The sequence below is a fragment of the Astatotilapia calliptera genome, chromosome 10, assembly GCF_900246225.1.
Source record: "Astatotilapia calliptera chromosome 10, fAstCal1.2, whole genome shotgun sequence".
NCBI lineage: Eukaryota > Metazoa > Chordata > Actinopteri > Cichliformes > Cichlidae > Astatotilapia > Astatotilapia calliptera.
Genome location: NC_039311.1, coordinates 11,178,780 through 11,200,931, shown reverse-complemented (window position 1 = coordinate 11,200,931; position 22,152 = coordinate 11,178,780). Strand labels below are relative to the sequence as shown.

The 22,152-nt window shown below is 40.5% G+C and overlaps 1 protein-coding gene across 2 annotated transcripts in view; it reads right to left on the bottom strand.

Annotated features, from left to right (window-relative positions):
• The window catches only part of abr (ABR activator of RhoGEF and GTPase), a 119,128-nt gene that overhangs the window by 92,517 nt on the left and 4,459 nt on the right, over positions 1-22,152 (bottom strand). The window contains exon 1 of one of the 2 annotated variants that reach the window (XM_026182398.1): positions 3,285-3,677. The exons of the other annotated variant lie outside the window; for it this stretch is intronic. Coding sequence (XP_026038183.1) covers positions 3,285-3,345 — 61 coding nt within the window. The 5' untranslated portion in view covers positions 3,346-3,677. Of the gene's footprint in view, positions 1-3,284; positions 3,678-22,152 lie in introns of those variants that run through there. 2 annotated transcript variants of the gene reach the window in all.

Genomic DNA, 22,152 nt, shown 5'->3' with positions numbered 1-22,152 from the left:
CCGAACAAATGGATGACTGATGAGAAGTCTGAGCTGGTGATTCTGTTCATGTGCTTACATTGATGTGTGCGCAAAAGTTCTCTGTGCAGCTTTTATTACATTTAGCTTGCTTAGTCTGCGTATATGTAGGTTTGTGTTTTATGACTTTCATTATTAGCAGAATATGTAGTGAAACAGAGATGCCTGTGGAAAATGCTGTCTCAGTGAGCTGTGGTTCACTCGTGCAGCTGAACAGAAAGACTTCAGCCTCTCTGGGGACAACGTAGCTGTGGCTTCCAGCATCCACTCCGCTTAGGAGAGTTAAGGATGTGTGGTCACTGCTTAACACAGTCATTAGCACAGTTTCAGAGGCTGAAGAGAAAGGGCAATTAGAGCCATGTGCTTAGTAATCCACTGACAGGCAACAGAGGGAGCTTCAATACTAATGGTTTAGGGCAGGACTGGGTCATCTTTCATCATTAACAACCAGGTGTTTGTCACACAAACAGAGCTATTGTCAACTTGTGTTGCAACCTTTTGTAACCAAGTGGTGTAGTTGTATTAAGGAAGTATATAACCATTTTTGTAAAAATTTCAAAGTAGTGGTCAATTCCCACTTCCCTTATCAGAAAAAAAGGGTCAGCTCAGCAGCCACACAGGCACACAAAGAGTATGAGGTGGATAAAGGGCAGGTGGAAATCAAAAGGATGATGAACTGACAGGTGCATAAAAAAAAAAAAAAAGAGGATCGTGCCCTTTTCACGAACAATAGATCATAATAAAGCCCCGTTTCAATGCTTTTGTGATGGTAATAACCTGTCTGTGTGTACACATGCAGCCTCATACAGAACTTGAAATGTGTTAAAGCACATTGGGTGTTAAATTCAGATGAACTCTGTTAACCAAAAATAGCAAACGTTAGAATAGTATAGAGCTATAGTATAGTATAGTATACTGTGCTGTCCCTGCTTTATTCCCCATCAACACACTTTAGCCATCGTGTTTAGATTTTAGTACGTACATTGTTCAAATCTAAAATCAAATCAAATAAAACTATATGCAAGTCCAAGAAAAACGGCTTACAGCATTTTATATGTAACACTTTAACATATTTGTTTTTCGGCTCCATGCTGTAGTGGTCAACATGTTTGACTTGCACACAAATGATCCTTTTTGACATCAGGGGGGGAAAAACAACAACAACAACAACAACAAAAAACATAAAAACACAAATACACACAGCCTCAGGAGGTCTGGTCTTAGTGTTAGTCCTTAACCCATAAAAATGGGATGCTGCATAAGGAAGGGCATAAATAAGTACTTTACTAAATCAAACAGGTCACTGTTGCATCCAATTGGGAAAAAGGGAGCAATAATATTTGTTTTAAGCTTTTCACTAGCCATCTCAACCCACAAATGCACCTTCCACACTGAGCTAGCATTAGCTGATAGCTCTACCCTGCAGGGAGAGAAAAAAGAAAAGAAAGGCAACAGTCAAAATGCTAAACTCTAGACTTCAACACAGTAGCCCAAAAACCAGTGAGTTAAATAACGAGACTATAAACCCACAGATTGGGTCTCAGCTTTAGCGTACATACACAAGAGTGGCATTTAGAGCAGGGCGATATGACCAAAAATATTTATCACGATATACATTTGAAAATTTGCGATAACGATATAACTGACGATATAATTGACACTAGATAAAAAAACTTTACAACTCCACAACTTTATTAGTGCAAAAAAAAAACAAAAACATCAATGTATTTTCACTTAAACAAGCAGCTGTTTTTTGCATTAAAGTTATATAAAAGTTTAACAGCGCCGTGTACATAAAATCGTTTCGAGGTCAGTAAACACAACCATAATTCAAACATAAGGCACACGGGATTATGAGGGGCACTGTCGATTTTCAGAAAAATCAAAGGATTGATTCTTATTCTCCGTCGCCACCATGCTTTACCCATATTCTATCGCAATATTTTATTTTCTTATAGTTGCCCAACTTTATACCGGTATTACCGTGAACGGTATAATATGGCCCAGCCCTAGTGGCATTCATCTTCTCGAGCTCTTGGCAGGAACGCAAAACGTGTCTTTCTGAAATAATCTAACAACTCTTTAAAGTCTCTCTAAAAACAAACAAACAAAGCTGATCAACATGATATAAACTATGGGTAGTCTACTTGTAACACCACAGCTTGGCATTTACGTTGGTATTACTCATTTCCTCATCACATCAAGTTAAAAGGAAGCCCAAAAGCCTTACAATAAAGTACCACACCTTAAATTTGTGTGATACCCAAAGAGAACCACATGTGCATTGCAGTACATTAACAACATTATCACTAATGCATAAATACCTTCACTGCCAGTAACTACTGCAAGGTCTCACTTAAGTATCTAATCAACAGCATCGACCAGAAACCACGTTTCACCTTTCTGTTTTTCAGCATCTTTATCACACCCCCAACCCCATCTCCATCAGTCTTTCCTGTTCACACCATGTCCGCACATTAAGATATAGTAACAAAAGTGGCAAAAGACAATTCTCAAAAGGCTATTTCATGCACCCAATACACCTAACACACACACGCGCAACACCTCAACAACACACAAACCGCTGTGACTGCATGGATGTGTGTACTGTTGCAAAGAGCTTCACACAGCCTCTGTTCTAAATTACAACAAGCAAAAACATAGGTCAGACTAATTTAGGTGACAAACTAATGGGAGCAGTTTTGTCTGTTTCATTAATCGACATCGTAACCTGACAGCTGCTCTCATGCAGTGTACAGTACGACGGGGGAGACTACATCGCAGCATAAAGACTACAATAAGGAGTGGTTTAAAAATTCAGCATCAGACAGCTTGTGTCCTCGATAGGATGGAACATAAAGTTCTACCTCCAGGTTGTAAGCATGACTCACTCTGCCTCACACTATATAATCCCTGGGCTTCCCCATGCTTCTATGATTACTGGCCAGCAGAAAGCCTGACGGCAGTGGGCATGAGTTGTTGCCACTAAAAGAAGTGTGTGTGTGTGTGTGTGTGTGTGTGTGTGTGTGTGTGGTGGCCTTGGGTTGAATGCCTTGTTATAGACAGCCATAATAATGCACACTAATTGGAAGTCCGGAAAATGCAAAGTGTTCCCTGTGTGCAGATCGCTGGGGCTGTAACACGAACGGGCAGCGGATGAGATAGAGAAGAGGGGGGTGCAGGGCAAAACACGGAGAGGTAAAGCGCACAGATAAATGAGAAGTGATGAGTGGAGAGGAGTAAAGTGATGGAGGAGAGGTACGTACTGCTGTAAAGGGTGTCGATCCAGGAGAGCCGGGGCAGGCCGCGAGCACTGAGGGGCTCCATCCTCTTTTCCTCTCCCCGTCTCAGTCGCTCTCCCTCTTTCTTATGTCTTCAGTTCTTCTCTGCAGCTGCTTTTTGCGTTGCCTCGCTTCTTTTCTCTTATCCTTGAAACGCAGCCTTCATCTCGCTCGGAGAAGCAAGAAAAACCATTTGGGGGAAAAATGTCAGAAGGCACCCCGGGGTCCAACAGGCTGACAAGCAAGAGAGCTGAAGAAGGAGCGAAAGACAGAGGTGTGCGTCTGTGTGTGTGAGAGAGAAAACAACAGGCTGGAGACGGACACCGCCGACCGTTGCTAGGGAAAGGGAGAAGCACTCATTCTCTCTCGCTCTCTCTTTGGCTTGCTCTCTCACTCCCACCCACCCCTCCTCTCTCGCTCTCCTGATTCTGCGTGAATGCCTCATCAGCCTCACTCGCTGTCTCTCTCCCTGTCTCTCTCCCCCCCCCCAGTGTCTTAGCAGCGTGTAGAAGCCGGAATTGAGAAGCCGTGCCTAATGACTGAAGCAGCGAGGTTTGCGAGATGTGAATCAACTGACAAAATCTCAGTTTCTCTCTTCATAAATGAAACCACTAAACCCACTAAAATCCAAAGTTGCTTTCACGATCTCCATCTCTCCTTGCGCATTAGGTTAGCAGCTTTTTTCTTGCATGTAGATACAATTTGCTTACTCTGACTTTGTTGAGCACATCGCAGCTTGAATTTTTTATCTTGTTCTTTAAACGTAGGTAAATGTTACTCAAGTTTTAAGAGAACTCTGCCTAAGAAAGTCAGTATTAAAACAATGTTGCAGCATGAAATGCTAAGATCAAAAAACATCTTTGTGTCAGGGGTTCAGCAAACATCCTAAATAGCCTATTGTTAGCCTATTTTATAACTGCTCAGACTGAGGCTTTTTCTAAAATATAGAGGAAACATATACAGCCAAAGAGAAACCACCCTTCAGGAAAAAAAACTGGGTTATCTTCCCCTGATAAAAGTTTAATGTTAAATCCACTGTGTGGTTATGTTTTGTTAATATAGCAATAACAAAGGTAAGTATGAAAGGTCTTTCTGTGGTTTTATGAGCCAAACTAGTCGTAGCTGTACTACATGATGAGTTCAAGATCACAGCCGCTCGGCTGGGACGCACAATTCACACTTTGTGTGAAACAGAGTCAGTCATTTAGTTCAGAGAGAGAGAGAAACCGAGAGAGTGTGGCGGGTTCACTTGTCACGGTTTAAGCTAGTTCTGTTCCCGTGGCAACGAAGAACATGAAAGCAACGCACACATGTGCATGTGCTGTGAAAATGTGCCTGCATACTGATGCTGTGTATAAGACGATATAATACAGACTCTATGATAGATGGCAATAGAAGAACCATGGAGCCGGTCTACTGTGTGCATCACCAGGAACAATAGCTAAAGAATATTTAGAATAAATGTCTGGAGCTCAGCCACAGCTGAATTTTTGAGGACTGAAGCAGATGCATAGGGACTAAATAGTTCAAAGTTATTTTGAGAAGTTAAAAGGATGGGGTCAACGTTTATTCACTTTCCCCCACTGTATCAGACTAGTTAAGGAATGTAAAGTGAGAAACCACTTAACTCCACCCTACTACCTGCTCCAGTGTTTTAGAATAAATGACGGTGACAAAGAAATTATAGCATTTTATTGCATTACAACCCAAAAAGAAGTTGGCATTTTCCACAATAGTGGCTGGGCTCTAGCGCAAAATCCAGGAAATCTTAATTTTTCAATATGCAATTAAAAATGTCATGCTGTGCTTTATTGATTTTTTTTTTGAAATTAGCAGGCTTTAATGGGCACATTAGCACATTAGGTCTCCTGTTGCTCCCTGTTCCCAGAAAGAGACCTGGCAGCATTGCCGCACAGCACAATTCCTCTTCATCAGGCCCAACGCCCGGCGAGTTTATTAAGGCATGTGCTACATAGGAGGCCAATCATCGGAGACGAGCATCGTGCCAGCGACAACAAAGCCTGATATGAAACGCTCCCCTCAAACCTCAGATCTCCTCCCCCTTCATCCTCCTCTAACCAGCATGGGGGAAGGAAAGATGGGAGGGTTGAGAGGCAGAAAAAAACTTCAATTAGGACACAAAGGCTGACAGGAGGAACCCCACAACTGCTCCCTGCCTCTTCCCCCAACCTCTGCAGGCAGAGCACCTGGCCCCGAGCTCTGCTCTTTGTTAGTCTACAGCACGTGTATGTGCCAGCTGGAGGGAACGTACACGAGTTAAACGACCTGGCATCCCATGAGCCTGTCTTGGTCGTGTGTGTGTGCACGTGTGTGTGTGCGTGTCTGTCTCAAGGCATTTAATGTATTCCTGCATGTGTTAATCTACATCAGGGTTATTAATGAATATAAATGTGTCATTGTGATGGTGGGAAAGCACACAGGCGTGACAAAAACCACACACAAACTCAAGGCGTACACGCACAAAACATGGGATTATGTAAAGGGAAAGCCAAGCGGGCAGAGAAGAACACGGGGCTGGTGAGTGGCACTTCATCAAATATAGATTGATCTACTGTACAGCCTTACACCTCCTTTGTCTTAAATCTGGGCCAACAGAGACAGACACACAGACACACACAGATGATTGAGGGTTTTGAAAGCAAATCTGCCCGCCTCCTCTTTCCAAATACCTCATCGTTCAACGGGGATAGCCAAACAAAGAGAGCACACATGCCATGCTCAAACACACAAACTGTATTTACACCAAACTGCGTGTTCTGAAGACATTCTGGAGCTTCACAAAGCTACATTTAGAAAATATGAATAAACAGTCAAACTGTGTAATAAAAACCCATTAGTAACTGTCTCTGAACCCTCCCAAACACACACAATTTCAGTCTCTTCAAAGTTCAGCACGTCAACAATGCATCGTTCTCTATAAAGGTTAACTTTCAACAGCAGTCCTCTACTATGTGTGTGCGTGTGTGGTTGCTGGACAAGATCTAGATGTAAGGCACTCATATTCTTTAGTGTATCCACATAGAGATACACACTTTTTCCCCTCAAGACAGATCACGGATTGTGTTGGAGAGACACGATGTTCCTTTGTGTCACAGACAACATCTACTCAGAGTTTCCCCTTAATTGGACACTTTATTTAAACAATTACATGCTTGTGTGTTACAAAAGGCCACACATCAGTAGCCAGCACAGCATGAAATGTAGACCATACAAAAAAAAACTGGATATTTAAAACAGAAAAAAAATCAATCTTTGCTTTTGATTAGGTGTGTCATCCCACTGTGAGCTAATGTGAACAAAGGAAACTGGATGTGGATGTGTACTGTGTGATACTCACAGGCATATTTAGGCCCTGCAGAAATCAATGGACACGCATCTGGGACAGCTTTTAACAGCTTGAACTGAAAGTAAGCTTTATAGACAGCTATTACAAAACATCAGAGAAAGCTGGAACTCAAAGTGGATAAAAAGCAAAAATTATGATGCTTTATCAAATTTAAAAGCTCCTAAAACATCACACAGCATGTCCTTTGAGTATACAACTGCACAATTAATTTCTTAATCATTCCAAAAGGTCTGCTGTAATCACGTTTAAATTTTTCCTTTATATTTTGCTTGGTTCGGTGTGTAATCACAACAAGGCTCTAACTAACAAGAACCTGATAAATCCCAGCTTCCATAAAAAGACACGATGATGCATTTATTTTATTCCCCATTTTGTGACCGTTGTGTTTCCTGCACTTCACTTGAAATTTCAACAAAGATTTCCTGTCATGAAGGAGGAAGTCGCTGTGGTCAAACTGTGGTGTATTAGAGTGTGAGTGCGTAATTTGGCGGCACAGCATCCCACCAGCCAATCAAACTGCTATCCACTCCTCTCCCACCCCTCTATTCTCCCTTTTCTACCCAGATACCCCTACCCCACCTCACTCCACCAACCCCAACCATATCCACCCCTTTCTGCTCTTCGACCCCGACCACAGGCCTGCGGGGGTGACTGGGTGGAGGTGGCAGCGTCTATGTGTGTGCGCCTATGTGTGTGTGGTGCTACTCTTTCCCTTCAACCCCACTGGCTAACCACGGGAATGTGAACTGGCTGATGAAAATAAATGAAAACAATTTTTTTTTTTTTTTTTAAAAGAAGAAGACGAGGACCAGGGTGGGAGTCTAAACCCTTCAACATCCTGATTGTTCAACAACCCCCCCCCACGCCCACACTTCCAGCATTCTTGGTTGATGTACATACGTGAGTGGGGCTGCGCACGCAGGAAGCAGACAGCTGTGTTTCCAAATAAGTGAATTCAAACAAGCCTAATGAAGCACTGGAGCAAAACACACCCCACAAACATATAAAAAAAATTTTTTGACAATAAGCACGGATGGAATTGGTGACATCAAAGCGAAAATATTCACTGAATTAAAGTGAACTCTTCTTCCAAATCACAGAAACTCTCTAAGTGGAAGCAACAATGATTCACATCTACAGATTAACTGCTACACACACACATTATATTAGAATTTCACTGCAATAATGTCAGCATTTTATTACCGTTAAATTAGTTATGATATATATGGATATAGATGCCAATCAATAAACTCCACTACAGTCGTCTACACTGTAAGGAAGTCCAAACATGCTCCTTGGAGACTGATGATGACATTTTCTCGAGATGTGTGTTTTCCCCACAAATCCCTTTGTTTTGGGGGTTGGGGGAGATGGCAGCAGGGACGAGCAATGACGATGCATTATTAAAAAGCCCCGAGTGCAGCACTGATGAATGTGCGTCTATTAAATGAGAATGTCTGAGATCATTGTTTTATTATGTGTTACTGTCTGCTGGTCGCTTTATTTTGAAGTAAAATCGAGCGCAAAAATAAGTCATTTGTCTCTCAGCCGTTGTCATGATCACTGCTTTTTTCTCGGTCCAGCAGCTCAAGGTTTTTACCAGTCCTGAAATATGGTCAGAGTCATTCATCCAACACTGTTCTTTGACTCCATTCCTGCTCCCTCTGTGCTCCATGAACGTGTGTTATTAAAGTAACACCAACTCTTAACAGCCTTCTATCCAATTCACAAAGCTTTTGCCTACACACACAAAAAAAGGCAACAGAACGTGTGTGTGTGTGTGCGTGCGCGCATCACAGCATGTGCTTTGGCAGGCGAGATCCACTGTCACCTCATTTGTCCTGGATCTCATCTTTAACTCCTCCACCATCCAATTATTTGGAACGACAGTGTCTAGCAGACCCCTGTGACGTGTGTGTGTGTGTGTGTGTGTGTGTGTGTCTGTGTGTGTGTCTGTGTGTGCCGTGTTAACCCATTTATGATAAGATAGAGCTTCCTTAAATACAATCCTTGGCATGTTTGTGTCAAGGAGACAGGAAGAGAAAGGGACAAAGAGATGTGTGTGTGCGAGGGAAAGGCTGTTTATCTGGTGTCTGTCCAATCACAGCTTGATTGAGTTGATTTCCACATTGACCTCAATAGATCAAAGCGAATTCAGCTGGCATAGGATGAATATGCTCTGCTGCTAGTGCGCTCTCTGTTTCACTCTCACACTCACTCTAACACACACACACACACACACACACACACACACACACACACACACACACGCAGTAAAAACACATGTGGATTTATGCAGTTTGCAGATCATTAGTGGTTATTTCCCACATATACACAGGGAGCTTATTTTATGTGTGAAACCATCCCAATGAGGTGACAACACAACGCTGCACAATAACACAGTTTGCCTGTTTGTTTGTACTCGACAAACCTAACTGTTGCTTAAGTTATGCCGACAAAGTGCTAAGCCACCATCGGGTTCGCGGTAACAAAGACTAAAAGCACACGAGAGCGTGGAAAGAGAGAACAGTAAAGAAATCTAAATTAAGAACTACTGCACTCTAGTGTTTAGCGTCGGTCAACACAAGCTAAGACACCCAAACAAAGACCTTCACTGTGCACACTGGATGGAAATATTGTATGAGAAAATAGCTGGGCGTGTATTTGTTATTAGACTGTGTCAGACAAACTACTGAGTCTCAAGTTTGAGCACAAACCCACTTGAAATCCCATCACTTTAAACCTCCGCTCATAACAGTATCTTAAGATGGCACTCCTGCAATTTAGTGTTCCCCATAAAACTTGAAGACTCACAGGGGGGACGTTAACAGAAGAACAGACAAAATCAAAACGAGAGAGATTGAAATATCCGTCAGTATCAGTCAAGCTCTTAAAAAGCTGGGACCTACAAGTTTCTGCAACAGTAAAAAGAATATCAGCTGAATACCAATCTAAGGATTAGTGTATTGTTTTGTATCATACCTGGATATATGACAGAATTACAGGAGCACTGCTGCAGTGCCACAGGACCTGTCAGAAATATGACTGGCTCCTAGTAGTACACCAGGATTAAGCTTCAGAAGGGATGTTGGGATGATTTTTATAACTGTTTTCAGCTACAAAGCAGAGATTTACCATTTCCAATGAAGGAGAATGAATGAATAAATGAACGGAAAGTAAAAGTACTGTGATTCTAGACTGTGTGTTGCTTGCTTATGTTCTGAAAAGTAAACCTGGTCAACCAATGAGATGTGAGAAACATGACATTATTTTCACACGATAGCTGATTTTAACAGTGGATGCAGTAATACTGATAATGGATACTGTCTTTCGCCACTAGCTCACAGACATAAATACATAAATAAATACTATAAATACAATTTCTAAAACACATTTGATTTTATTGTTACATAAAACTGCATATTGGACAATTTTTAAAACTTGATGTAAAACAAGTTAATCAATTTTATGATTTGTTTTGCATTATCTGACCAAAAGTGACCTCTTGCATTGGTCTACCATTATGTATGCATTCATAGGCTTTATGTAGACCCTCCTTCATTTATGTTTCTTTCAAACACTAAAGGCAGTCTTAAAAATTTGATACATCTCAGCATATTATAACCTGCAGACATTGCCTTGATGAGTTCTGCAGATTCAGCATTACTTTCACTTGAATCATTAAACAAAGCAAAACCATTAAGATCACAACCTTATAAAAGAAACACTGCTGCTGTTAAAGATGCCCACACGAGGGTGCTGTAGCCATCTAGTCCACATCCAATGGACCACCTCCCACTGGTGGGAAATCCATCTAGCATTAGGTCTCATGCAGCATACCCAGATATTCAGGTTTTTACATTCCAGGGCATTTTTTGTAGAACCAGGGCAGGTACTAAAAAGTGAACCAGCATTTTTGGAAGCTATGAGGTGTTATCAGTGGTTCACAACAACCTACTGCATTCTGTCAAAGAGAGATTCAAAAATCAAGGAAAAATTCAAAATGTTAGGTGTCTGCTGCTCCATAAAGCTGCATAAATACAGCTACTGATACTGTGCAGCAGAGCTGAGTGTGCTTGATGGTTGAGCTTCTGAAAGCTTTGTTATCTAGTTTGCACTCCCCCGGAGTCAGGTTAACAGTATCATCAGGATAGAGTACACCCCCACACACACACACACACGAGAAGAAACCAAAGAGAGAGTGAAAGATGCTTTGTAGAACAGTGGCAGATCTCTCTCCATTCATCCTGACAAGTTTGTTTTGTTTATTGATAAATGCATGGCCAGAGAACAAGCCCTGACACACATTTTTGTACCTTTCTGCTTCAACTGAAAAATGAAACAAACAAATTATTATTAGCTGAATACACACTGGCATTGAGGTTTTTAGGATTAATGAGGACTCATTACGCTCTTGTTTTGCGTTTCATATGGTGGAGGATTGCAAACGTGGACAAGTTTTAAACAGCGAGGTCAACATGTGTGCAAGTAAAACTTCTGAGCCAAAGACTGTGCTCTGCCATGCCGGGCACACAGCTTCACGCAGTAAACTGTGATGCTGTAAGCACAGCAGCCCCACCCATATTATATTTCGCTTTTATGAGGGGCAGCCAATCAAAAGATTGCAGGCTTAAAGGTTGGGTGAAGTGAAGAGCTTATTTCAGACAGTAGATGAACTGAGAGAATGTACAAACAGCCAGCAAAAGATATTGATCATTTCCAAGAGCAATTCATGCAAAGCTACTTTCAAAATGGGCCTTATTGAGGGTTACTATGCACAAAAGCACAAACTGTCCACACAAAAGGAAAGAGTCTAATAAATACAGATTATAGGTTTCATTAGTTTTTTTGAGTTTTTATTGGTTTTTAAAGTCTACTTTAAAGGTAACTATCCATCCATCCATCTTCATCCGCTTTATCTGGGGCCGGGTCGCGGGGGCAGCAGCCTAAGCAGAGAAGCCCAGACTTCCGTCTCCCCAGCCACCTCCTCCAGCTTATCCGGGGGATCACCAAGCGAAGTGAAAGCCCTCCGCCACTTGGCTGCACCTAGAAATCCTGTCCATAAAAATTATGAACAGAACCGGAGACAAAGGGCAGCCCTAAATTTAACTACTTGATCTAATTTACTTAATTTATTGTTTTTTCACAAGTTTGAATGTGTAGTTTCAGTTAAGTATAATAACTTTGGTACATGTTAACTTACTTAATTTTACGCTTGAATAAATCAATCCCTACTTCCTTTTTGGGGGGGCGTGTTTTTGTTTGCATACAAAAATTTTGTATGCAGGAAATCCCAGTATAATAGGGCGTGTTGTGTGAGAAAAAATGCGCCAACAAGTGATCGTTACGCATGAGAACACAGCATGAAAACTCAACAGCACCAACAGGACACCAGGTTAAAGTCTCGTCAATATAGAAAAATCATGGCAAATGTGGAGTAACGAATAAAATAACTTACAAAAAGGAAAAAGAACACAGTCAAGGAAAGTTACACAATTAGCATGGCCTTAAATGAAATCCTTGGAGCAAACAGCGCTCTCAGTGACGTGCTCTCAGTTCCTTTGCCAAGACCTTGCGGCTAAAAGAGTAATTATGACAGAGCCCCAACAGACAGCGTCTGATTCTTCAAGACTGAACCAACAGCCTGAATAAAGCAGGAGGAGTGATCCTCCTCCAGGTATAATGCTACATCGACTCCTTTAACCACTGACCCGCAGGTTCTGGGTATCACGGGTTTCACAGCGACACTTTATACCCAACAGAAGCCACTCCTGTGACTTAAGAGTAATTCCCTCCGCACCCCCTCACGTATCTCTACCACGGACTTTGCATTCCTGGCAAATGCTGTGAACGTTTAGATCAAGTGGTTTCAAAATGCAAAGCGTTTCACCTGCTAATTGTCCATCTGTTTCCATCTCCGCTCGGCAAGAAGAGGAAGCGAAAGTGATGACTGTGGAAAATGATGTCCTTAAGAAACTACAAACTGAGAATCTGGGTAAAGGTGTATTAACGCTGTTGCACTTCAGTGAATGCCAATGTTTCTATTCATTTTTGGTGTGCAGCTGAAAACAAACAAATGCCTTGAGGTCACAGGAGGAAACAACCGATTGGGGTTGGGGGATGGGAGATGCAAGTTTGGGTCATGAGAACATGTCCTGGCAGGTGAGAAGGCTAAAAACCTCCTTATTATTGAAGTCTATGAAAACACGCATATATTTTCAGGTTTAAACAAGGATCCCATCTGACACAGTAACACCATCAACACGAGGACTTCGCACACCAGCAGGTTGAATGTAACAGTGTTTTCACAGCTCTATTATTGTCAACCTACATATCTGAAATTTGGAAGTGGTTACTGAAAATTATATTCTCATAACATGCTCACTAAACTGTGGTAATGCCCTGCTATAAAATAAAAGAGGGCAGACCACATATGTCGCTAGTCCATTTACCAGAAACTAAGCTTTCTAAACATGTGGTTATGAGATGTTGCATGCTGAAAAAAGGAACATTGTTTTCTCAAGTTTTGTTCTCCCTTTTAGCCAAAGTCCAAGTCTGCAGACGTCTTCTGCATTTAGCTTCTGTGTGCAACATAGGATTGTGAAAAGGGGTATCATTTACAAGGTAGAGTCCCTCAATTTCCTGCTTCTGCTGGATTAAAACTTGACAACTTCACAATACAGCCCGCTCACTGCGAATGAGTTCACACGTAAAAATACCCTGATGCCACACGGCTGGTGCACAAATTATGTCAAGACTGAAAGAGTGATAAAATCTGACAGTCTGTGTGAAATCTCTAATAAACTAACTGATAAATTCAGTTAAATATGTACAACTGTAAAAAACAGCCAAACTGGTGTTCAGTCTAACATAATAGAGCATCACAACTGACTGTAGTTTGAAGGATGTTGTGTTCTGCACCTGTTAATAAAGTTTAATCAATAAACACAATATAAATTATAACTCACTTACATCGGTATTCTTGCCTTAATCTTTAAGCACTTATATTTCATAATGCATTTTCCATTTTATGCTAAACGTCACGTTTTTACAAGCAGTGGTGCTCGTGCTGATTAAAAAAATTAAAAACGGAATTAGGGTAATATGGATTTTTCTTCATAGCAAAGTTCGGGTCATTACATTATTATAAGCACATATAGTAGCGTTACACCACAGCTGAGCAACAACAAGCTTCTTACTAGTTCACGTCCCCAATATTTTAGCCCTTTAAACTACCTCAAAATCTTTAACATCATCAAGTCAAAAATCTCTAAAAGGTCTGATTATAAAATAAAACCTCATGTATTGATCCCACTCAGGGGAAATTTTTGGCATCGTGAAATAAAAACCAGGCTTCTATAAACGGATCTGCAAAGTTTAGCTTTCATTCAGAGCAAATGGAAAGTGAAACACATTTCACAGCAATTCTTCTTTGGTTTTTGGGTCACTTCGTTCTATCAAACTACAATTCACACTACATAATGTCTTGGGTTTTTTTTTTTTCGTTTTTTTACTTATTATTTACGTGTAGGAACTGAAAGCAGCAGTCTCAACAGATTACATAACTTGCACCAGGATTCAGAGAAGTGAACATTAAGTACCAGGCTGACAGCGTTTTAGAAGCATGCAGGGCTCTGTGGGTCCATATGCACCCTGGTGTCTTACCACATTCACACACACCACACTGGGGTCTCCATGGCAGCCATATCTGTCAGCCAATCATAAGTGACCTGCCTCTGAGTGTCTCTGATTTTAGATTTAGAGCAAGTTGGGTTTTTTTGGTTTATTATTGTTAATAAAAGAGTGGCGCTGTTTCTATGTCAGCATGCAAATCGCACCTATATTACGGTAAGACTGATGAGAGATAGAAATGCATCAACGGTTTGTTTGGTTTAAGCCCACCCCCACCCCCCTTTCAGATGACACAAATTCTGTTTAAATGAAAGAGATTAGAGAGAACGATTAACACATATCTGGTGCTCTTACTCGAACCCTACAAAGTTAAGTTATGGAGAAAAACTGACACTGGAAAGCTTGAATCTAGTTTAAATGTAACCTGTCGTTTCTTTACCGATGAAAAACTGCAATATAAAGTCATTTTAAACACAACTGGGCAATTTCCTTGGAAAAACTCTTGAATTAGCAGGATTTTCTCTTCTTATTTACCATAGGTGGCAGTAAATTAAAAAAAAAAATTAGCTTTTGGACACTAGTTGGAAAGAATAACAAGGAAATGACATTTTAAATATCAAATTATTCTAAGCTGCTTTCATACTACATTCAAGTACACACAAATGGTTCTCTCCTTTCAGCTATATGAATCAGTTAACTGACAGGAAAACCACAACTCTTAGGCTCTCCTAGATCGTGCAGGTGCTCATCTTGATTTCAACTGAGAGAAATTCATGTCTAGAAATGAGCCTGCACTTCCTGTCCATGCATCCCCCTGTGTTAAAATCCTGCTGAGCGCAATAATGTGAAATGAAACTCGGTGAGAGGGATAGCGTCGTTGTTTGTCTCTGTGTTTGCTTAGAAATGGGTTAAATGAGGGTGAAAGTAAGGAGTAATTCAGCTCAGCCCTGTCCCACAGGACATGGAAAGAAACCACTTATTACTGACTTGAGAGCACAGGGTTTTGTTTTTTTCCTAGATTACATAAACTTTAGAAAGGTTAGCCTCTTCCTTCTCTTCTTAACGAGGAAATCTTTCTCACATAGCTGTGTCCCTGTAACAAACCCCTGAGAGGGCCACACCTTTTCTTGTTTAAGACGAACAAACAAGTCCAGGGAGCAACGTACACCTGCACTCAAAACGGTAAGCTAGTGAAAAATTAGGAAACAAAAGCAAAGATTGGATCCTGGAGTCATATTATTAGAATAATGCACACAATGGTGCTACTAACTTTTTTTTTTTTAATTACAAATTTAACATGCTCTCCATTTGAAATAATACACCGAACACTAAAGCACAATGTAATGACCCCCAGATCATCTTGATGTTTCAAAGACTACTTTCACTTCTCATAGGTAGTGGTTTTCACCAGGAGGACATTGCATCACAGGGCTTTGGTTCACACGGGGCTTTGTGTCAGGTGACAACAGCTGAAGTGCGTCATTTGAAAGTGGGATTGCACTGAGAAAAATTCTGCTATGTCGAAAAAAAAAACCAACAGGAAAAGAACACAAGTCACCGAGGCCGAGTTAGGTTTAACTAGCACAGAGGGGAAAGACGTTACACGTGCAGGTTACAAATTTTGGTTTTGCGCATGACGGTGCAAACGTAGTGGTGTCTTACTTGCAGCATGGCAGCAACTTCAAATAACATAAAACCTTCTTCACCCACAGAAGAGGAAGAGTTCTGCAACAGATGCTATGGCCCCCACAAATTGCATATAATGTAGCCACGAGCAGAGTCTTGATGTCAAGATTATAGTTTCAGTTTGGTAAGAAATAGATGCCACTGAGACAAACCGAGACATCTACAGAACATTTTTTACCATTTAATGCATTTAATTGATGGATCGGTAAAACATTAACAGCATCACCCAAAGCATCTTCAGCAGTGCCTAAAACCTGTGTGCACTATTACCTCTGTAACAATCTTTATAAAGCAGCACTTCACTTTGACTTTTGCCTGCACGCATGCACTTGTGCACACGCTGTGCTAGATGTACAATGAGCGCCAAGCAGCATTCGGCTTTCTTATTTGCATTGCACGTCCTGACTGTGCATTTCACATCTCTGCTGTAGAGCTAAGGTCAAGGCTTTCGCAAACAAATACAAATTTTCAGGCCCACATCCATCTCACAAGCAGGCAATGATGCTGCAAAACCCACACCTCCTCCACCATCACAGATACATCCTGCCTGCTTCCCCGCGACGCATTCATCACCAAGGTAACACAGGAACAAGTTGAACCATAAATAGGATTTTAGCTTTGAGGACTTTGACATGGATTATTTGAGTGAGTGCTTCTACTGTGAAGAGATTTCAGATTTGATGGATATAAAAAAATATATATATTTAAAAAAAAAAAAAAAAACCCCATAAGGGTAGATCATTGAACACTGATATTGATGGTGAGACCTAATATGTTTTTCCTTGTTATATTCCTTATATATAAGGTTCCAATGCAGGCTGGCTACTAATCATGTGACTAGGGCTGCCACAAACGATTATTTTGATAGTCGACTAGTCACCGATTATTTTTGCGATTAGTCGACTAATCAGATCATCATCCATTGGACGCAAAACTACAGCTTATTGCACCAGCAGCATCTGCTCTTATATAACTATCATTAGCTTACAGCTTTAAGTGTTTATTCTTAGTTAGCGTATTGTCTGTCTTGTCTTAATGTTGGTTTAAAATGGAGCACTGTAACAAAAAATAATTTCCCCCAGGGATCAATAAAGTATTCTGATTCTGATTCTGATTAAGGTCTGTGCTAACTAAAAATAAAGACAAGATGATAGTTTATTCAATTTTAATGAAATTTGCGGATTGTTTCGGTGAAGTTTAATAAACTCCTTGCTATCTAAAATATAACAGGACACTGGAGTATATTCTGGAGCATCTCACACTTCTGATAATCAGTTGTCTGCTTGACGTTTATTCAGCTGTGTAAAAACTATAACTTTAATCTCAGACAAACTGATTTACTCAGGAACAAATAAAATACTAAAAAAAAAAGCCAAACAATAACATTTTAAGTTATCTAAGTGACTCATATATATTTAACCTGAGTAGCGAAAGATGGCGGTGGGTTTGAAAACGATTTGCGGGGAGTCCGGTGTTCTCAAGGCGCTAGTGAGCCTAGCCCCCGGCTCGCTAACGAGCTAGTGGGTAACAGATGTCTCCGAAAACGTCGGAGCGCTTTTGAAAATATGTGGTGTCCTGATAAACTGAGCAGATATTTGAGGTTTACACAGCTACATTCTCGCCTGAAAATATGTTAAACGTTTATTTTGTGACCCAGAAAGAATAATAAGAGTAACATTAAAACTAACTAGCTGCCGCCATTGTTGGAAACTGCACTGGGCCGCGCTATGAATTCTGGGACACAGCTGCTTCTTCTTCTTCTTCTTCGGGGTTTAACGGTAGCTGACATCCTTGTACATGCAATGCTGCCATCTTCTGTTTCAGTCCGTTATTACACTCTTAAATCCTGCCACTTATTCCTGCGTCTTTTGTGATCTTACAAAGCTTCAAACGACGCGTCGACTATTAAATCAGTCGTCGACGATTTTGATAGTCGACGTAATCGTGACTAGTCGACAAATCGTGGCAGCCCTACATGTGACACGTGCTGAGACTGCTCTAAAACACCCAATTCCAGGCATTTTTTCTACTGCTGAATCTGCATGACATCAAAAGAAGAAGATATTCCCAATATAGTCATCTCAGACACACGGCTCTGGCCGTGAGCACTGAAGTTCCACCCACTTGCTGTTTAAATCTATTGTTTGCAAGTGACGACCTATTAGAAGAGAGCGGAGAAGACAGCAGACAAATGATGGGCTCCATTAACGCCCAGTATAGAATAAACAAAGATTACTTTGGACTGGGAACCATGTAAAACTAGTCTAATAGAATTCAAGATTGAAAATACAGCAAATGAAATGAGCCGAATAGTCTTTTTAAACAATTCCTTACAAAGGAATTGTAAGAAATTGTAAATTTGAGACCTCAATTGGTCATTTGAGATAATCAATTGCCAACAAAAATAATTATGACTCATTTTTGATCTTTTAGTTCACAGTTTTACCTTTTAATTCACAACTACAGCAAAGTAAAACGATGCTTATGCGTTCAATGGTTACGTTTATGGAGGCTTTCATACTCGTAATTGATTTAGGTTTAGGTTTGACTGTACCTGTGTCTATCTTAGCTCTGTTGCCTAGGAAATTAGTATGACGGGGCAGCATGTGGGGAGAGATTACACTGATTTAAGGTTACTTTTGTTTTCTCAGGACTGGCTATCACAGTGTCAAATATTTACTTTGCAGTAAGTCGGTGCACTAGCTCGAGCTGTCAAACTGTCATGTAGGTGTGAGCACCCACAGCATATGCTGAAGCTTCAGAGGCTGAGAACTGGAGATCATAGTTTTAAGAGAAGAGCACAAGCTTCCATTTACGCCACTGAAAATGGAAACAACATGACAAGCACATTGTTCCAATGCTGCACATACTACTTGGGACAGGTCTGGACAAGTGCCGCTTATCTGGAATAAGAAAAAGGAAACTCAAAGGAAAACTAGAAATGTGGGTGCCGTATTCAACAATTAATTCCTAATAGAGTGACAAAACATGCTTATTCCACGGGCTTCTTTTCTTACTTAGTGATAAAACAGGTGAAATTTCTATTAAAAATAATAAGCATTTTCTTTATTGTGCCTATTTTTTTTTTTTTTTTTTTGCAGTTAGACATGAAAAGCCACATTAGCAGCATGACATGGCAAGCCTGCCTGGTGGGGAAACTGCAGTCCAATCAATCAAGGCTTTATTCGCCACGTGCAGGTTGCCCTGCAGTGAAATAGGACACCCCCCCCCCCCCCCCCCCCCCCCCCGGACCTTACACACACAACACAGACATCACATGGGGATACAGGTCGGAGATCGGTAGCGTTACAGAAAAAAACCCACTGAAATATACACTACAATGGGAAAGTACAAGAGGAAAAAAAGAGACCTCTACTCATGCTGGGCTCCTGGGAGGACAGCATGAGAACAGGAAACAAAAAAACTCCTCTGCACAAAAAAAGCACATAAATGTCAACAGCACAACATCATGGAACACGTGACCAGCCAGTTAACCGTCAAAGAATAGTAGTATAAGAAACCTGCCAGATTTTTGGAGAAACTAAAGTTCATTTGCTCTGATGAGCAAATCTAAAGAGTGTAAGGTTAGTGGAGATGCTATTTTGAATTTTAGAGTACCTAGAAAATTATCAGAGTATGTCTTTTCCAGAAGTTTTCATCCCAACAATAGATCTGCACCTCTTTTTGTCCATGTTTCCCTGAGAATCTCTGCAAAATTGGTGTTAAAAAAAGAGCAGCTATAGGTACTTGTGATATATTTGAACACCATCACTAGGAGGGAAAGGACAGCAGTTATTGCTTCACTTCACAGGAATAACTTCTAACCAGTGTTTTGTCTCTGACATCAGCTTGCTGAACTTCTTACATGGAAAATTCCTTTCTTTAAAAGTTGTTGCTAGACTTTCTCAGAGCTTGCTGTTTCAATTGCCCCCACAGCACTTCAGTGCAATTCACTGCTTCTGTCTGTCATGCAAATCAGCTTTATGGAATCTCAGTTAATGACTTTACCCTCATGCACTTTGACAGCAAGAGTTGCGATAAAATTTTGGGGTTATTTTTGAATTTGCCCTTAGACTGAACTTACCCAGGTTGGCCATAAGCAGCCACCTGAAACCTACTTGAAGTTTATTTCCCTTCATTTGAAGAGTTTGTTTCCTTTATCTGTGTGTCCTGGTTAATGAAGAGCACTTAAAAACTTGGCACAGTCACAGTACACCCTTCAAAATATCAAAGAAATCCCCAAACAAAACATCCGCCTCATTTACACCATCGTTTCTTTTTGTGGCATTATTTTTGATACGTTGGCTCCAAATATACAATATTTCACCGAAACATAAGGGCAAGGAAATCCTCCACTTATATACCAAAGTCAAAACTTAATGAAATCTCTGGCAACGCTTGCTAATTAGAGAGCCAATAAACTGACATGTTATTGAAATTGGAGAACAGATACACACAGGCTCCATAATCCAATGAATAAATAAATAATTTATGCTTTTATGCCTTTTTTCTCCTCAAATTACACAGACATTATCATATGGAGTCTTGAGTATTGGAGATGCAGAATACCTCCTGACCATCTCTGAGGAAGTTCTAATAACTGGAACTTCTGATAATATTAAAATCCAATAATATTGATTATTATGGATTTGAAAGTTTGGCTAACGTCAGGATGATCTATTTTTTCCCCCATCTATTTAAACTATTAATATGATTGTATGTCAGTGTCGTGTGTGATTTGTTATTCTTTATCGATACTGTCCAAATACTTCAAAAAGCCAAGAGTTTCCCATCGCTTTCATAACTGCAAAACATTTTCTTATTGTACATTTTGATATGGCATTCACTCAAAAGACTGAAACACCATAACGTCATGTCTTATCACTCAGTTTTTAGAGTTACTGTTATTCGCTTTTTTTAAACTACTGTTATAAATAATTATCTATGTCTAACAGTTGAAGAGCTTCGCATTTAAATACCTGACATCTTAAAAAAAAAAGAAAAAAGAAACAGTTACACATCTTAATGTTTTCTTTCCTGAGCTGCCAGATGCTTAACAAAGATACATGCAATAGACAACAGAAACAGGAAATAGTCCTCTCAGAGGGCTCCTTCTTCTGGCAATGCGACTAGAGAATTATGAACTCAATTAACAAGCAGGTCGTTCAGCTTTCCTGCGAGATATAAAAACATATTTTCCTATGGAGATCAAAGCGGTTATAGGCTAAAAATAATCTTTTTTCCTTTGGTATGCCTGCGCTCAGTAAAGATATTTCTGAATTACACTGCTTTAAATAGCTGGGAGAGCTAAAAACTGGACTGTGTTCATCACTTCTAGCAGGAGTATACTGTATGTTGGCATGTGCAGACTGGACTAAAGAAAATCAAATACCCGCAATAACTATATTGAATTCAAAGACCTATTTTGTGAATTAAAATGAATTAAACAACAATGCTTACTGAAACACTGTCACAATAAGAATGGATTCCTGTCAGGTTTCAGACCAACTGCGAATCAGAGGTGAATCAGGAGGAATACTGAAAAACCATAGCGATGGACAAAGACTCACATGACCTGATGGATGACCGCTTCCTAGGAAATGCACACTACACAAAGGCATCAATATGAGCAACACCCCTGGCATTCGCCAACAGCTTGTGCGTATGTGCAAGTGGGAGTAAGGGGGGACTTCATCCCATAATGCTGAGTGACCAGAAGGGCAGATGACTGTTGTTGTTTAGATTATAAAAGATGACCTTAAGCCCCTCTACATCCTCCCACAGGTTCACACACCCTCCCCATTGTTTTAGCCACAATTAAAGTCTTTCCACTGATTATCCCAGTTGTCAGAACAAAACATCAATATCCTGTTGGATAGCAAAGATGGAATAGATTAAGAGGCTTACAGTAAGTGGTTTTCCTTACTGACCCACAGGTTTATGGGAAAATGCATCCCCTGACCTGTTGCAATGGAAGAGCAAACAGCGTGTCATGGTGAAAAGCTCAGCAGCTGTTTTCTGCTCTTTTTCTCAAGACCATCAATTCCTGTATTTCAGACACCAAACTGCCTCTTAAGGCATAAGACCCCATTTAACAACGTCCAACACATTCGTGTGTCTTTGACACAAAACGGCTCTTAAAAGAAAATTTTACATTTTTGCTTAAAT